The sequence below is a fragment of the Cinclus cinclus genome, chromosome 5 (genome assembly GCF_963662255.1).
Source record: "Cinclus cinclus chromosome 5, bCinCin1.1, whole genome shotgun sequence".
In the NCBI taxonomy this organism is placed as follows: domain Eukaryota; kingdom Metazoa; phylum Chordata; class Aves; order Passeriformes; family Cinclidae; genus Cinclus; species Cinclus cinclus.
Window position 1 is genome coordinate 21,957,162 of NC_085050.1, and position 17,771 is coordinate 21,974,932.

Genomic DNA, 17,771 nt, shown 5'->3' on the forward strand with positions numbered 1-17,771 from the left:
GGCGGAGCCGCGGCCCGACCCCGCCGCCCTCCTGAATATTTCATCGGCGCTGCCCAACGGGATGCCCCGCCACTGACTGCTGCAAAGGACCGCATCCCGCCGGCGGCGCGTCTCGCTGCTTCCTGGCTCTTTCATTCTTCAAACCGCAGCTTTCATTTATTCCGATAAATAAATAACTGATTAAAAACAAAGGAAAGAAAAAAAAAGCAGCAAGAGCATCTCTCTTTTGTATCTGAGCAGGTGGGACTCCTGTGCAGGAGATTACGGAACACAACACAAGAAGGGCTCTGAACTCTTCCGAGCCCAAAGGATGAGCCGGCAGCGGTTTTCGTATAAAAATCCCATCTCGGGGCTGTGACACACTCGGAGGAGCGAGGGCGCCGTCAGCCTCACCGGAGGCGTCCCCGCTTTGGACACCGCAAACCCTCGCTGGCGGAGGGGGAACCAGAGCGACTCGCCGGCCAGCCCGCCGCTCCCGGCCGCAGCCTCCCGCCGCTCTCCGCGGTGGCCGCGGCCGGCCGGGCGGCGCTGGGGTCCGGCCGCCTCCGCGGGGCCCCCGCCGCGCCCGGCACCGCTCCGCCGCAAACTTTTCTGCCCGCGCCGCGTCCTCCTCGCCGCCGGCCGCCGCAAGGGAGCGGCCCCGGGGGGCGGTCGGAGCATCTCCTCGCTCCCCCCGCTCTCCGGCGCCGGGCGGCGGCCGCAGCCCCAGCCGCACCGCCGCCGCGGAGGCAGACGGCGGCCCCGGGCGGCCCGAGGGTCCGTATGGCCGCTGCCCTTCAGCCGGCGGCGAGAGCTGCTGGCGCCGCCGCGGCGCTCCGGGGGCTGCTGTGAGCCGGCGGCTCGCCGTGCGGGATGTGGCCGGCCGGGGCGGGCGGCAGGCTGCCCTGCCCGCGGGACGCGGCGGTGCGGCGGGCGGCGTTCTCCGGCAACCTCTCTGCGCTGCCGTCCCACCTGGTGCCGAGCGGCAGGAGCGTCCGCGTCTTCATCAGCGCCAACCCCGAAGGTAACCGCGGCTGCCGCGCCCGCCCCGCAGCTCCCCCTGCCGCCCGCAGCGCCCTCCGCTCCCCGGCCGCGCTCCGCCGCCGCTGCTCCCGGGCACCCCGCTCAGGGACCGCGGCGTGGCCCAGCCCGGCTCCTGCCCCTCTCCGGGCGGACGGCCGGGGCCCCTCCGGGCCGGTGTAGGGCGCGGGGCGAGGCGGCCGCCGGGCTGTGGGACGGGCTTTTTCGGGTGTGGGTGTACGGGCTCGGAGGAGGCCTCGGAGGCACCGGTGTACTCGGCTCCTTAAGTTTTCTGTCCGTAAATGACACGCCTGAAAGGCACCGGGGCGCGGGGCATCCTCTCATTTTTGCGCTGTCGGGCGTCTGGAGGGCACACGGGGGTTTGGAGACGCCGAAACAGGCTGCCTTCTAGCGAAGGAGAGGCTTTTCGGGGCGGGGGGCATGTTTTGTAGAGCTCTCCTGGGGGGTCTGGTTAATAAGTTTCCCATAGGTTTTATTGCACAATGAAAGCAGGTCTTAGCTGGCTGAGTCTACAGCTAAGGTGACCCTTTGATCCCGGCTATACTCTGCTTCCAAGGAAGCCTGCCTTGAAACCTGCAGTTTTAGCTAAATAAAGTCGGGGTCGTATACCCAGTATCTGAATTAATTAGGCATCCTGCTGTTTAAAGTCTATTTTTAAAATTACCCTTTGATTCGAGGAATTTGCATACATTCAGGAGGTGTCATTCCCACTTGTAAGTTAAGAGTTGCTGAAGCATATTCCCACTTGAAGCAGGGAAATAATAAATTAAGCATTCACACTTATGACGTTACTTGTCTGTAAAAAATGAGCCCACTGTATTCACAATTATCTTTCACACCACCACCCACCTTCCCCCCAACACTTCTAATTCAACAATACCGTCACCTTTTATGCAAACATCAGAGATCTGAAAATCATGCCTGAAATGACAAAATAGTTTGAACTTTGAAGTGAAAATTGTCTTGGCACGAATACTTACGGGAGTATGACAAATAGTGCTCACAAGCAAAAAAAAAAAAAACCTTGGTATAGTACTACTTTGAAGAATTCCCACACCTCCAGCACTTCTTGCTTCCAACACAAGGAAACTCTCAGCTCTCAGGGTGCTATTCAGCATCCCTGTTTGTTTAAAAAGATTGTATTCTTTAAGGAGGGCATTAAGGTTTTTGCAGTTTATTGCTGCAATCTAAGCAATGAGATACAAAAATAGCGATAATTGAAAAAAAAATTGTCTCTGAAAGAAAATGTGGGTTTTTAGAAGATACGTTACTCATTAGAAATGGAATTCTGCCAGCATTGCCTTAACTGGGAATCTGCTGATGCCTCTGCATTTGATGTGATTGTCATTTAGGGTAGCTTGATATGTTAGCTAGATATTTGCTAAGATAAAAAACCCACTAAACTAATTCTAAAAGTTGAGATTTAAAGCCATATATATCCATTTCAAGGATTTCACCCTGGAACTGTAATTTGAAAAGATCAACTTTAAAAAAATCTCTGAAACACTGGAAGAAACCAATTCAGACATTTTAGGAGTGTTTACATTATCTTTCTTGTAGTCTCACATGGTCACAATGATTAAAAATCCTCATGACAAATACTTTATCTGTGACATTGCTTCTCCTTTTAAAAATTATAGTAGGGGAACAAAATTTTAGAGTGGTCACAGGTTTTGTTTACAAACATTTAAGAACTCTCAGTGACAAGAAACAACAAATTACTATTTATTTGTGATAGCACTGTTGTTGAAGTATTACTGACTGAATGTGACTTTTGAAAAAGGAAGCGTGGATAAACAAGAAATTGGCCTTTAATGGGGTTTAGACCTCATTTAGTAAAGTATTTTGAAGTAGAATTTTTCTTGGTAAAACACTTGAAAAACTTTTTCACGCTACAAAAATTCTGGATGAAAATGTTGAAGTATTCCTACTCAGTAAACCTTTTAACGCATTCAACTACAATTTATATTTGTATGACTAAGGCCTCTCGTTAATTTTCAGCATATCACCACAGTTTATACCCATTCTTCATGATGCAGAGCATTCCTGAAAAGGGCAGTGAGCCCTCAGACTCACAGAGGTAGACTTGAACTGTAGTGTCAGAGAAGCATAGGAATTAATCCTCCTAGCAGTCACAAGAAAAATTTATCTACCACTGAAAGTGTGCAAACCTAAAAGAAGACTTCTTGAATTATGTTTAGTAAGTGTGTAGGGAGAACTCTGGTAATCAGTGTTTGGTCTGTTCTTTATAGTATGACTGAAATACATTATGGTTTTATTATGCAACTAGGCAAGTGGTTATTTGAAAAATTTTGTAACTAGAAGTCCCTAAAAAGAACAAGTGAAGACAGTTAGCATGGGTAATAGGAGCAAGATTGCTTCATTTACAGTCTTGTTTTCTAGAGGAAAATTTGTAGATAAATGAAATCCTATTTTGCCCTAGTTAGCAGCTGCTAACTTGCTCAAGTTGTTGATATCAATTAATCAATTTTCATATCATTGAAAATGACCAGATCTTTAGAAACATGGAAGTTGCTCTATTATTTGAATACAAATAAATCTCTTTTCACATTTCAGTAGATATAACCAATATTTTGAATATGCATTTAAATAGGCATTTTGGCTAAGAGAGGTTGAAGATTTTTATTAGTTTTGGGTTTGTCAAGATATTTTCATTACTTCAGAGTGATAAGAAAAGTAAGTCATATTTGCCTGATTGTAGTAAGTGCTTTACTGTTCCCTGCAGAAATCTGTGAATTGTTAACATCAAGTCAGTTAATGACAGTTTCTCTGCTATTCAGTAGTGCCTGAGTAGATGCCTGCCATTAACATACAGTTCACGTGAAAAACAACAGGTATAAACTCCCATAGGGTTCCATTACATGGGACTGTGATGTCAGCCCTATATAGGTTCAGAACAGTCCAATGATTCTTGGCTCTTCTTCAAACAGAAAATTATTTGAGTTGCAAAGTTCGTTGTTTCAAGAAGCTGTATGGTGGTGCAAGGAAATATTACAAGCTCTCGTTGAAAGTGGTGCCTAAAATAGAGTTAGGATTTTGTCGTGAAAATTAAATCTAGTGAATTGGAACAAGCTGTCAAAACTCTGAACATTTTAAATCCTTCTGGTTCTTCTGAAGGTGGGGGAATCAGTCCTTTGCTAGTTTGACTTAAAGTCTTATTGCGTCAATTAGTTAAGACATGGATACTTTTTATACTCTGTGCTATTGGAGTTTTAGTTGTGAAGATGCCTTAGTAATCAGTAGAAAGAAATTATTCCACTGACAAGGGATGTGTATAAAGCCAAATCCTACACACAGGTGGTTTCGCTGCAGACAGGATGATAATACCTTTATATAGAACCTGAGTGTGCTGACACAGGTGGTGTTAGTCAGCCTTATCTCCAAGTGTAACCAGGGTTGCATCTAGCACTTCACACAGTAAGGATGATCCCTTTCCCAGCCACTTCTTCAGCTACATACTGCACTCTCCTCTGAGCATCACCCTTGCATATCTCCTAAGTTCCAGCACTGGATTGCTGTTACAGGATTTTTGAAAGTTCATAGTTTTTAACCACTTTTAGCCTATTAATACCCTCTGTTGTACAAAACAACAACTTTCATGACGTCATGAACAAGCTTTATTTTAACAGCCCTGTTTAATTCCTCATGGTTTCTGTGCCTCCATTTTTTAAAACCGTTAAACCAACTGCTGGTTTTGACATGATTAACAATCTTAAGTATGAACTCCTATGTATACACGCAGAAATATAAAATGAAGATCTTATTCTATGGGAAGCTACTACAGATATTACCACCACTTCAATGATTATCTTGTACAAGCAAGTATAAAGCCAACCTGTACAGCTGGAACTTCATCAGCTTCCCCATGAATTGCCAGTGAGATTTCCTTGTCTTATGCTATTGAATGATTTTGAGTTTTCTTGTTTTATTATTCAGTTTTTCATCGTAGTTTATTTCCATTGACATGCATCATCCAGAATGTTGTATTAATTTGAAAAACACTCAATTCTAGCAAAGTGTGATTAATGCCAAATTTACTTATATTCTCGTGATGTGTAAAGCAAAATTGGCATCAGCAGTTAGTTTTGCTGACTAGAGAAGAATTAAATAATGATTGCAGAAATAGGTCTCACCAATGTTTTCATTGGGACCTGTTGTTGTAGGCTGCTTTGCAGGAATTACATGTGTTTTTTATCTATCTTACATGTGAAAGAAAAAATGTAATGTGAATTTGTAGTTTAGAACATGATGGTAGGTAAAACAGATGAAGAATTATGATTGCTTTAATTGCAAAGTTATTGCCATATGTAATCAGAGAAAGGCATAATCTGGCATTCTTAGCATGTTTGAGGTCTGCTATATTATTTATACCTGAAATACTGTTTACCTTAAGGAAAATATAATTGAGGAAATGTTAAAGTGAAAAGATATTCAAAAGCCAAAGAAATGTTTAGTTAATGATGGTCCGTTCTGACTGGTCCCAAAATACCATATGGTGTCCCTACTTGGATATGTTACATGAAGATCTTTTTATAAAGGCAATTTTATATAATCTGAGTGGAATTTATTCCTTAGCTAAAGAAAACCACAGATGTTCAAGTGTATGAAATTGCAAAGGAGGTGTTGCGGAGATGTGGAGACAACTCCAGGACTTTTTTTGTTCTAAGTGTTAGTTCTGGTTACCTAATTTTGTACCTATTTATGGTTTTGTGTGACACACATCACTTGTAGTGTTTAAAAATCAAAAACCAAGCTACCACTTGGGAAAAAAAAATGTTCATTAGTTTTAGAGATAAAATATCTCAGAGTCTGAGGGGGAAGAATCATTCAAGTACTCAGATTTGGTGTGAACCTTGATTTGAAATATGTCTTATTTCAGGAGATCCAGAGGTTAGAGATACCAACAGTTTATTAAGTTGGAAAGAAATTTGCCATTTTCAATACTTCTGCTTCTATATATAATTTTCTCTTTTCTCTTGTGCTATGAAACAACTCCACTGTTGGTGTGGTTGACCAAAAAGTAAGATCTGACTTTCCTAGAGACTGTATGACCAAGACTTGCATAGGCTTTAACTTTTTTGCACGACAGAATTAACTAGTACAAGATGGTTTTTTTGCTGAGTAGATCCTCAAGCCATTGTTCTGTCACACAGATAAACTCAAGAAACTGTAGTAATCTGACAATCTGCATGAAAAGAACTGCTCTTCATGTCCTCCTGTTCTTCATGCAGGTTATCTGCTTACGTAGTCTGTGGACTGGGCTGAGGATTTGCTCTAAATGTACCAAATATGCAAATGGAAACACTGATAACTTTTGTTTCATTTTCCCCAAAATTTTCATTCATGTACTCAAAGGGTAGGATGTACATTTGGCAACAATTCTGTAATCGAGAGGTGTTGGGTGGGGGGATTTTAATAAAAGAGCAAGCTATGTAATTTGTTGGGTTTGTGGCTTCTTCTTGATATTTAGAAATATGCAAAATTACCTGAAACTCAGTCATCTTCCTGGTAGCAACACCTGGAGTTATCAGCTTCAAATGGATTAGGTATTTACACTATCTACTTAAATTTTTTTGCCACATGCCCATTATTTTTAATATTAAAAATATTAAAATTGTAATTTTCTGTAGCTTTATGTATCTATAGTTGTCTGCACACACATATGCACACATATACATAAATTATATAAAATACTCTAAGCTGCGTAGGACGGTATAAATGGATGTGTGACACTCAAGTCACACTGTCATAGACTGTATTCAAACTTGCTGGTAGTGCTCAGTTCTCTTGTGAGAATTGAGTATGTTCAAAGGGTACCATTCAAGGTTGTATTTCTAGCAGTACTAAAGAACTGCCTAGATTTTGTTGAATGCTATTGTAAAACTAAAAGCTTTACAGAGGAGTGTGATTGCTTTTTCATAGCATTGAAGAAATAATATTAAAGCAGAATCTGCAATTCCTTCTTTTTCTTTCTACATTGGCAAATATTGCTTTATTTCTTCAGATGTATTTGCATGCTAGACCATGCCTCGTTCTTGGGGGCAGTGGCTTTTTCTAGGTGATTAAGGGCAGCTTCTGGACCCTTGACACAGTTTCTAAGTACAGTGAGGGACAATGAAACAAGTGCTCAAATTCCATGTGATATTAATTTCTCAAATAATATATTAGATGATGAACAGCGGTGGTGTTGAATTGGGTCCTTCTTGTGAATTGCTCCCTCAGCAAGGTATGAGACCTTCAAATGAGGGACAGCACCAAGCAGACAGCATCCCTGTGCCTTCTTTTCTGCCTGCTTAAGGGCAGTGGGATGACCTCTCAGCTGAGCAACAGTCTGCTGGGCAGCAAGCTGAAAAGGATTTCCAAGGCTGTGTTTCAAGGAGGCCACGTGTATTCTGTGGTGGGATTTGTGTAATCACATAAAAGCAGTGTAGTACAAGAGGTACATAACTGCATGGCTTGGCATCCTATCTCTAAGCTTATGCAGCAAAATAATTCCTCTTAAGAAACTTGCATACATGACTGTGTGGGCATGTGTCCACAGATTTGTGAACACGCAAGAGGAAATCCTAATTAGACTTGAAGTTTTGTTGGGAGAATTTTAAAATATATGCCACATAAAGAAAACTTCAAGGAGTTACTAAACTTCTAATTCAAGATATGACGGCAGTGCCCAAGTGGTAATTTTTTAATCTAAAGCAAACAAAATTTCTTTGAATTTAGTAGGTGAAAGAGTATTTTGTGATGCAATATCATTTCAGGCTGCTGTAATAATATATTAGTGATATCTACCTACAGTAATTTAAGGTTTTAATATATTGAAGGTGGTAGATATGAATATAATATCATAATAATAGTCATGTGCCTGGATTACAAAGAAATCTGGCAGATTTTAATATAGGCAGTACTGTTCAAGAAAACTGCTTTATCCCTTTACTGGAATTTTAATTAAAGAAGGATAATAATAGAGAGCATTAGAGAACACAATTTAATCATGGCTGTGTCAGTGGTCCTCTAAAATAAGGCCTGACATTACTCTTATTGATATAGGGTTTGTATCAAAGGTAAGTTTTTACTTACAAAATCTGTAGTCAAAAGGGGAGTAGGGCTAAATCACAGGTAGCTGAAAAGAAGCAGCATAGTAGAGTAAATAGTAATTAGGCCCAAAACAGTGCAGTGTACTCAGGTACATGCTGCTGTGCTGGGTAAGGGGGACATGTACCAAATTCAACTTTTGTAAGCCACCTCATCACCACCATAATGAAATGACTCCATCTATCTTTGACCTGGTCTTAAACTCCCTCTATCACCACCTATTACTGCCCTCTGTTAGAGATGGGGCACTGTGCTGGACAGACCTTAGACCTGAGCAGCTGGTCATTCTTGTGCAGAATATGCATCTAGAGAAAAGTCACCTTTAGAGACTAGATTTATCACAGTGTTCAAAATACACTTCCTGCCAGAAACTGGAAAGACTAGCAAATGGTAGGACTTTCACACTGAACTTATTCCAGAGTCAAGCTGTTGTATGTATCAATCGTTGGTACTGATCAAAGAGCTAAACAAATCAAATTTCAAACTGTCAGAACATGTCAAATACTCTTGTTCAGCCAGCTTGTAGCATTTCCTGGGGTGGCAGAGCTTCAGTCTTCAGTAAACACTCCTCTGTGTTTTGATTAAACCCTTGAAAATATTTAATAACTGAGCCTATTTCACCCTACTAGCAATTGAAGACTTTCACAGTCTCATCTAGGCTTTATGACTCTCCAAAGTGAAACAGGAGACAGTTGAGATAGTTATTATAGTGTATGTATGATACATAGCAATGTTGCTTGTGAAATTCTTATTTAGTCTCTAATTAGTAATGTTTTTTTTACAAGACATTAAGATGAAAGGAGAGTTAATGACTAAGAGCTCTATCTGGACAGCTTTAGTTTCAGAGTTTAAAATTAAGTTAAATTTAAAATATTAGATTAGGATTACTTTTAAATGATTGAGAACCAATGAGTAACCATGTGGGTTAAATACTTTTAGATAAGAGGAGTTTTCCGTACTTGCAGAAAATCAGCTGTTACATACAAGACAAACGAAGCAAATGCACTAAGATCAGGCTTAATTAGACCAAAGGAACCCAATACTCCTCTCTGATCCTGGCAATTTCAGATATAAGATGAAAGAATAATAAATCACAACAGGGACAAATGATGAAGGTTATGTCTTTGTGCTTAAGAACCTGCAAGGCCCTTTGTTTCCATGAATTTGTTTAGTTGCTTTACTAATTAGTCAATAGTCTTTGTACTTGTAACAACCTGTCCAAATCTTGAGATGGATTATTGCCCAGTAAAATACCTAGTCCTGCTAACTTTATTGGGAATTTTTTATGAACAAGACCATGCATATTCACCCAAAGAAGAGTTCTCAAAAAACAAATATGAGAATATCTGTGGAGAAAGGGGTCCTAGAAGCAGATCTCCCTAAAAGAGTAACTTTATCCAAAGCCATCATACATTTTTATCTATCTGTTTATAGAAAGAGAGGTTAACTGTGAAGAGCTAGGTATCCAAATGTTCTTATTCTACAGAGTTATTTAATTGGAGCCATAATAAGAAATAAACAAGGAAATTACAGCATTTGACAGTCTAAGGAACTTAATGTATGAAGTCAGATCCAAAGGAGTGTTATGCAGGACTCTAATCTAAGGGTTACCTTATTATCAAGAATTTTTGCACCTAACTATGCCAACATGACACATCTAGAGGATCTTGCTTTACCGTTATAATTAAACATAAATATTGTATGACCACTTTATAAGTGATTTTCTTGAAATTCAGGAGTTAATATTTTTATTTTTCCATACATACTGCTGTACAACAAAGGCCCCACAAATTCTAGGAAAAGAGATCAAAAGAAAAATATTTTCTTCCTTGATAATAGTCCTGGTGGGTAGATTCACAGCCTGCAGTGTTCTGGCAAGACAGAGTAGTAAGTTCTGAAGAAAATTTGTATTTTTCACTCTACAATATTTCTGATAGCTCAGATATCAGTGAGCAGTAGGTGTTGATCTTTTTAGGAGTGGTTGCTAGAAAATACTGGGAAAATTATAGAATCATACTGTTACTATTTGATAATGGTCTTGTTTTATCTATATATATTGTATGACATTTAGAAGTGATGAAGAATTATGCAGTGCTCTTGAAACAAATTATTGAAGTATTTCTGTTTGTGTGATCCCTAATTTGGTACATCAAAACACTAGCAAAATTGGATCATGATTTACTTTGAAATGCAAGTCATTTCCAAAATGGGATTATAAAGATCTAAGCCACCTGTGGCAAGCAAAGTTAGTGCCATTGAGCTCCATGACATGCCTTCTAAAGGAGGTATGTGTGGCTGTAACAGATCCAAAGGACTTTAGACAGCTATTTCATTACTTACATTTTATTGTGCAAATTACAGACTAAAGGGGCTGCAAGGGACCTCCTATTTGAAGCAGGAGCAAACATACCTGTGACATTCCTGACAGATTATCTCACTCTTCATGAGCTGTCTCCAAACCAAGATAAGAAAATACACAGGAAAGCAGACTATAGAGTATATGGTGTGTCTTCAATATCACTATGGTCATGCTTACAGGCAACATACAGACACAAAATAAGCTCATTCATCAATAACATTGCCAAAAGCAAAAAATTTCTTGAAAACCTCCTTGTTTAGAATGAGTTTCAGTAACTTTCAGTAACTGGTGTATGTAATTCAGAGATGTCTCAAATGCACTTTCTTTCTCATCATCCTTTTACCATGTCAGGAACTCAATCTGAGCATCCATACAAAATATAGATAATATGAATCAATTAACTCCTGTAAGGATAATTTTATCATGGATGTATGTATGCCCTGCAGTGGTCTGCTTGATTCAGGTGAAGCTTTTCTGGAAATGAGGAATTTATGAAGTCTCTATAATTTTATGGCTCATGTTGCAGCTTTTGCTTTGGTGGTTTATGAATGGAAGGAGGAGACTAATTTACAGGATTTCTCTTATTTATCTGGTGATTTGTTGGTCTGATTTGATTTATGTCAGTCAATGAGTTAAGATTACTTCTCAAAAGAGAATAGAAGACGTAGAAAACACAGTTCATCATTTATTCCTCCCTTTTTTTTTAGAAAACAGAGATTAAAATGCAAATAATCTCTTTATACTCTACCTGTTTTAATAAAAAATGTTCTATTTTACACTTTCTATAATCAACCATGTATAATACTATATATCCTTCCAATGTTAATGCCACAGTCAGCTCCTCACAGTCATTATGTAAATTCAAAATAGTTTCAAACAAAATCTCCAGATATAGATTCAGTTGCCTTTAACTGTGTGTAGTGTGGCAGATAAAAGATTAGTTTTTCTCTATCCTGTGGCCAAGGGACAAATACCTTTGCAGGCACTGAGAAAGACTATTAGTGTTTGGCAGTACAAGAAATGGAAATAAAGTCAAATCCATCCTTTCAGCCAGATTCTACACTGCCATTGAGGCCATAGCTTCACAGATGGTCTTTTATCCTCCTTTAAAGGTAACTGTAGCTCATTGGGTATTATTAACAGGAAAATAAGAGCAAAGAGTTGGGGAGGATGGCTACAGTAATTTGAAAGTGCTAATCTGAGAGACATTCTGTAGTTCAGTCACCAATTAATTAAATTGGTATGCCATTTGGAAATTTTCTTTATTATTTTCTGTATCATACTTGTATAAGGTATTGGTGAGAAATTATACTTACTTGTTTCTACTACATCTGCTTCTCGAAGTGACTAGTATATGTGTTGTCCTTTTTCAATTACTAACTCCTCAAGATTGTTAAACTTCAAATTTACTGTTACCTTTACATATAATCAACAAAATGTGGTTAGCAAGCAGAAGAAATTGATAAAACCTAGAGCAAGAAAGCAATAGCTAGGAAAATCAAGGCATCAGAAGAATAATTGACTGATAAAAACAGACGCATTTTAGAATTTATTAAAAATTGTCTTTTCGACTGGATTATATAATCTTCACTAAAAATAATGCTTTGATGAATCATTAGAATTGGAAGGGAAGGAGAACAAGCTCTGATAAATCACTCTTCCTTTACATGTCAATCACTGTTTGCCTCTCAGACATTACATAATCCATCAAAATGAGCCAGCTCTGTAAATTATTTGGCCATGTTCAATGAGTTTCAGTGTAGACCCTACCTGGAATTCTCAGTTTTAGAACTGTTGTGCCACAGGACCTGTAAGTGGGTGTTAATACCTAGGCTGGAATTGTCTGTCAGTAAGAGAAGTAGTCCTTTACAACCAGTTGAGATCCTCTTCTTCAGGCAAGCCACGGTTGAGTTTCTGGCATCCCTCCCTCACGTGGTTCATTGTCCGGGAGTTAATGCCCTCTTGCAGCTGCTCTCCTTTGCTGGGGATGTCATTTCATTTGTTCATCTTTGAAAAGAATTTCTGCAACAACCATGAGCTATTATGACTGTACAGTGATGTTATTAATCCTCTCCATTTAGCACCAAGGAAAAAAATATGTTGCAAAGAAAACTCCTACTACATTGGTGCAAACTTACTGCACTGATAGCAAGCAGCAGCTCTTATTCTTATGTGGGTGCTTCTGCACACCCAGAAGTGAGACTTCTTCATCTTCTGGCATAAAAGTCTTCACATCTTTCACTTGAAACCCACACAGTAGTCTACATTTATGAGTCGTGCTTTTCCAGTTGGCCCAACCAACCTCACCAGTTTTGTAGTGATCCAAACTCTGGCTGTATTACACCAAACTTAAGGAAGAATAGAACTGTCAGAAACCAACATTTGTTTCAAACTGGGAGGACAATCATGTGAATAAGGAAAATTTGAATCTTGATATTTGGATAAAGGAACCACTTTTCCCCTTCTCTTATGTCAGTTTAATACTGATTTTTTTTTAATAATGATTTAATTTTTTTAATACTGATACTTTATTTTAACATGGGTCTGGACCCCTCTGATTTTACATGCCAACTATTTTTTTAATTGTTTGGGTGTTAATCCAATAGGTGGCACTGGTTAAGCATATTATAAGTCAAGATGCAGGGTATTTTATAAAATGGCACTGTAAAATCTTCTAATTTTTTAAAAAAATTTAAAATATATAAATATATAATTTTAAAAATGCATGTTGCATATGTTCACTTACTGTTCATGTGTTTTTTTACATTTGTCAACTTACTAACCTGACAATATGGAACATTTCAGAGAAAACTATGTTTCATTTTAAGTCAGGGATTGTTTGATTGGGGGCTGAAAAAGAAGAAGTAAATGCTGCAACTAGAAGTTTTAGACTTATAATTACACTCTACATTTTGAATCCTGCCTAGTTAGGTCTTTTGTTTTGAAAATGTGTTTGTTTAGGTTTTCTGGTGTAGATCACAAATTTGTAATCACATTGTCATTTCTTCTTGCTTGAGAGACACATTTCAGAATTACTTACCATCTTAATGCTATTTTTCATTATTTCTTCTGACTTTCATGACTAGCAGGAATTCCTTTGGGCCAAAATGCTTAGTCCAGTCTTGTATTTATGGTTTTTTAAGAACTGAGAAGGTTGAGTCAGGTAGACTTTGTGCACATCTCATGAGAGAGCTCTGACAATCAGGTGGAGTGAGGACACACAGTTAACGTTACAGTAATGTTGCAGTGTTTTGCTAATCAGAGTTTATTTGGATGGGTAGTTATTTGTGCGGTTCAGTTGAATTAATGAATGGTTTTCAGTCTGTCCAGTTTCTTATTTGCCTTCCAGAGACCCAGTAGAGATGTCAGGGCTGGCATTGTTGTTTGGGGAAAGGGGCACTGGGAGAATTGACCCAGACCAACCTGCTCCCATTCCTGGTCTACCCAATCTTGTTAAGCTTTGGGTGTCTATTCTAATACTCTCTCCTCACAGAAACTCCAAGCAAAATAAATAACAGTGTCTATGGAGTTCATTTTCTAGGAAGGCAAGGGTAGTAGGGAGCTAGGGTCATTTTTCCCCTCTCTTACCTGATACATGATTCAAACCCACTTATTGGTTGCAAAATGCTCTGAGATGAAAGGCATTTTAAAAATGAAAATTAGTTATTATTATGATATTATTTTCAGAGAAGTTTTCCATAATATTTAGGAACATGTAACCTCCTAGTTTCTGAATTTTTTAGTAGCACGGGTAATGCACAGTGCTGTTCTGCATTATCAATGAAAAGGGCAGTTTAAAAGGAATAATTCAGTTGAACAGTCATATGAGTCAAGAACATACTAGCATTAAGAGGCTTGGCAGCCACTTCTTGCTTGGCACTGCTGCTAAGTGATAAAAGTGCAGAAATTCTCACTGTAGTTAATAGACAATGGTTATAAAATACCCACTTTTTTTAATATTGCAGTACATTGAAAAAATCCTATGGCAAGAATTTGTTCTATCTTTCTATCAAAACTAAGCATTTAGAAAACTTAGAGAAAGCGAATAGCTGGTTGTCGTAGTGGACATGCATTCAGGACTAGATCAGAAGTTCACTGCTCATCCAGGGCTTCCATGGTTGCACAAGAGACAGCATTATGTGTTAATAAATGTAATGGTGTGAACTGGGGAGGAGGCTATGGCAGCAGGGAATTGGGCTGAAAGAGATGAGGTGAAAATCCCCAGCCAGTGTCTGTCCTGACCCACTACAAAGCATGAGAACACCAAGAATGGAGGAGGTGATACAGAAATTGTTTCTTCCACATGTACAAGGAGCTGCTCTTTCTTGGGTGACTGCCTGGAGATGACACCTGTAGACAGTTCTGTGACCCCATATGACATTCATTTCTCTGTGCCTCGAACAGCTGCAAGAGCAGCTTTTTTCTTTTCTTTTTCTGCCTGGGTTCTTCCAGGTTCAGCTGCCTGCCTCAGCTTGTTATATCAGTCAACAATTTTCCTGCTGGCTCTCTCAAGCTGGGTATTGCAATGTTCCTCTGTCAGTCAAAGAGTGCCAGGGCAAACACCCTCCCTGCTTAGGATTTTCCTCTGCTTGAGGGCCTTAGCTTGCATCATGCATGGGTACGGTTACTCACAGGTTACTTTTCCATTACTAGATTGTCAGCTTGAATGTGCTGCTCCTTGGATCGTGGTGGAGTGGGATGCACTGTCCCCACATTGGCACCTCCTTTGCAATACATCATAGGAGAATGGGGCTGAGCAATCTCCTTGTTGAGCTGAGTCAAGCCTTGACTGAGCAGAGTCAATGTGTGACTGCAACCCACATACCTGAAAACAGCCATTCACATCACTGTGTCTGAACTCAGACCAGTGCAGCACCAGCAAGATAAATTATTTGGTCTTAGGACAGAATAATTGATGCTTGGAAATGGGTAATTTCCAGCAGGCCCATGTCAACTTTTTCTGTTCATTTGCATATACATTTTGAAATTTTTAACAGGGCTGTGTTCCATGACTTATTTTATCCCGGAGATTAATGTTTGGCAACTTTTTGTATACACACATCATCTGTTTGCTAACACTAGAGTGAAAAACGTACTTGCTGTATTAAAATCAAATAAGTGATTTTAATAGCAGAACAGCTTGTGTTTGAAGGTCAGATTTTGGCATGGGAATAGTTCACGCTGAGAAGCAGCACCTCAGCATACTCTAATGAAAACTGGCAGTGATTTGTCTGAGCTACAAGCCTTCAGAAATCACACTGCACACAAACAGTTGTGTTTATTGGACAGGAGAAAGGATGTAGAAGGATATGTGACTAATTCAGTTCATTTCTCAGGATTGCCCTGGGGAGCACAAGGAGAAGGAGGGTGCACTGACATTTTCAGTCAGTTCAAAGTGTAGGGGTGGGCAGGACAGCGTGGTTATGGAATGGCTTAGGAGCCAGCCATCTGCAAGAGGTGGCTCTTGTATGGAAGATATGCACTCAGCAAGTCACTGTCTTGTGGGTTTTGGTTTGTTTAAATACTAGAGACAAGTTTAGGGTTGGAGGAGGTTTTTAAGTTTTCATTTATGTTTTTTCAGATGTAGTTTCATTCCCACAGTTTGTTGTGAACTATTTGTATTTCTGATTATCAGAACTAACATTAAGAGGTGTAGAAAGCTCATCTCACAACTACTGTCTCATTTTTCTGATAGAAGGATTTAGTTAATATGTTCATCTGCAGCAGCAGCCTGGAAGGTGGAATTTGCCTGTGTGATGTTGTTAGGAACGGCCATCTTCACAGATTTACTGTCACTTTAAATCAAGTTAGATTAAATTTAATTATACCAGCTTATCTGCCATCCATACTAATTACCAGGGTTCATCTTAAACTATATACACTTCTGTTTCCTAAAAGTTTCAAAGCTTATTTCAAATAGAGGAATTCTTAAAATTAATTAATATAAGCACCAGACTCAAATTCCAATTCGATAAGTACATTCTGTTAGATATGGAGGTAGGAAAAAAAAACACAAAATGGGTATGCCAAGTGTCTTATTCCAACCATAGTTCTAGTTGAAGGAATGTTTTATCTGTTTCATTTTTAAGATATTACTAAGTAGCACTACTCCTGCAGTGTGTTGTTTCATTTTCTGAACAAGACTCTACATGTTAAGCTGCAGGGCACAGCACCATGTTCTAAAACTAGAGCCAGTGGGGTTCTGCAGCATAAATCCTATGGGCATATACAAAAAGTAGAACATGGTTTTATCTGTTGTAAACCTCGGGCAAAATATTTCCCATTTATCATTTAATTATGTTTATTCTTAAATTCTGCTTTTTCCGCAATACTTCCTCTGTTGTTGTTCCTGCAACTTAGCCTATTTTATATCCCTATTAAGACCATTCTGTCTGCTGTCACATTTAAGTAACTGCAAACAAAACTGTGAATTGTTGCTTCCTAAATAACCAAGCTATAGTCATGATTGATTTTCATTTAAAAAGGTATGAATCATTTTGGTTTATCTCAGTAACTGAGTAGTAAGTTGGTTTTCAACAGTTTATTCTACTTGATCATGAAGATATGATGCTCTGTGTTTTCATAAACTTACATGCCAAAATTAACCTGTGTTAAGGCAAGGAAAATAGTCTTCTATCGCTGATTGATCTAAGTGTCTCAGTTACTGTGAAGGTAAAAAAAATGAAGTATTTCAAATAAAGCAAATTACACATTAGGCTTTTATCACAAGGAACAGCAACATCATTTCTTTGGAGCCAGAATAATACTGCTGTGTTGGCATCATGCAACCCTCTGACTAATTAGCCTTGTTAGCTGTGTGCGACATTCTGCAAGGAAAGGATGACTTAGACACTAAAGTATGAAAGAAAAATTAATGACTGTGGATCCTAAGGAGGGAGCAACTCATCCATCCCTTTTATGTGTTAACACAGGCAGTTCTGAGCTAAGAGTGCTGGTTTTTTCACTCCATTCCTAAATATTTGTAGTATGTGTCTGTATTCAGCCATATCTGCAAGTGAAGTGAATCTCTTGTTTATCACTATCTAGTACACTTACTCACATCATGTGGGGTCTTTGTGTGCATGAATTGGATTTCTTTTTGATAAAAAGCAGGAAGATAACTCAAGGTTCTCACTGAATGCATTCCAAATGTTTGTGAGGGTTGAGCTCAACGTAAAGTAAAATGCCCTGCAAAACATATGGCATGGACATTGGATCCTTGGCACCACCAATTTTACTCTACATCTTTGCTCCCACTAGCCCAGACAAGAGCCAAGAG

General features: G+C 39.3%; 1 protein-coding gene across 1 annotated transcript in view; it reads left to right on the plus strand.

The window, feature by feature from the left end:
- The first annotated feature begins 852 nt into the window (after positions 1–852).
- Positions 853–17,771, plus strand: part of NWD2 (NACHT and WD repeat domain containing 2) — a 49,635-nt gene continuing 32,716 nt past the window's right edge. Inside the window, exon 1 of the mRNA XM_062493443.1 lies at positions 853–1,003. Within this exon, the coding sequence (XP_062349427.1) occupies positions 853–1,003 (151 nt within the window). The remainder of the gene's footprint in view (positions 1,004–17,771) is intronic.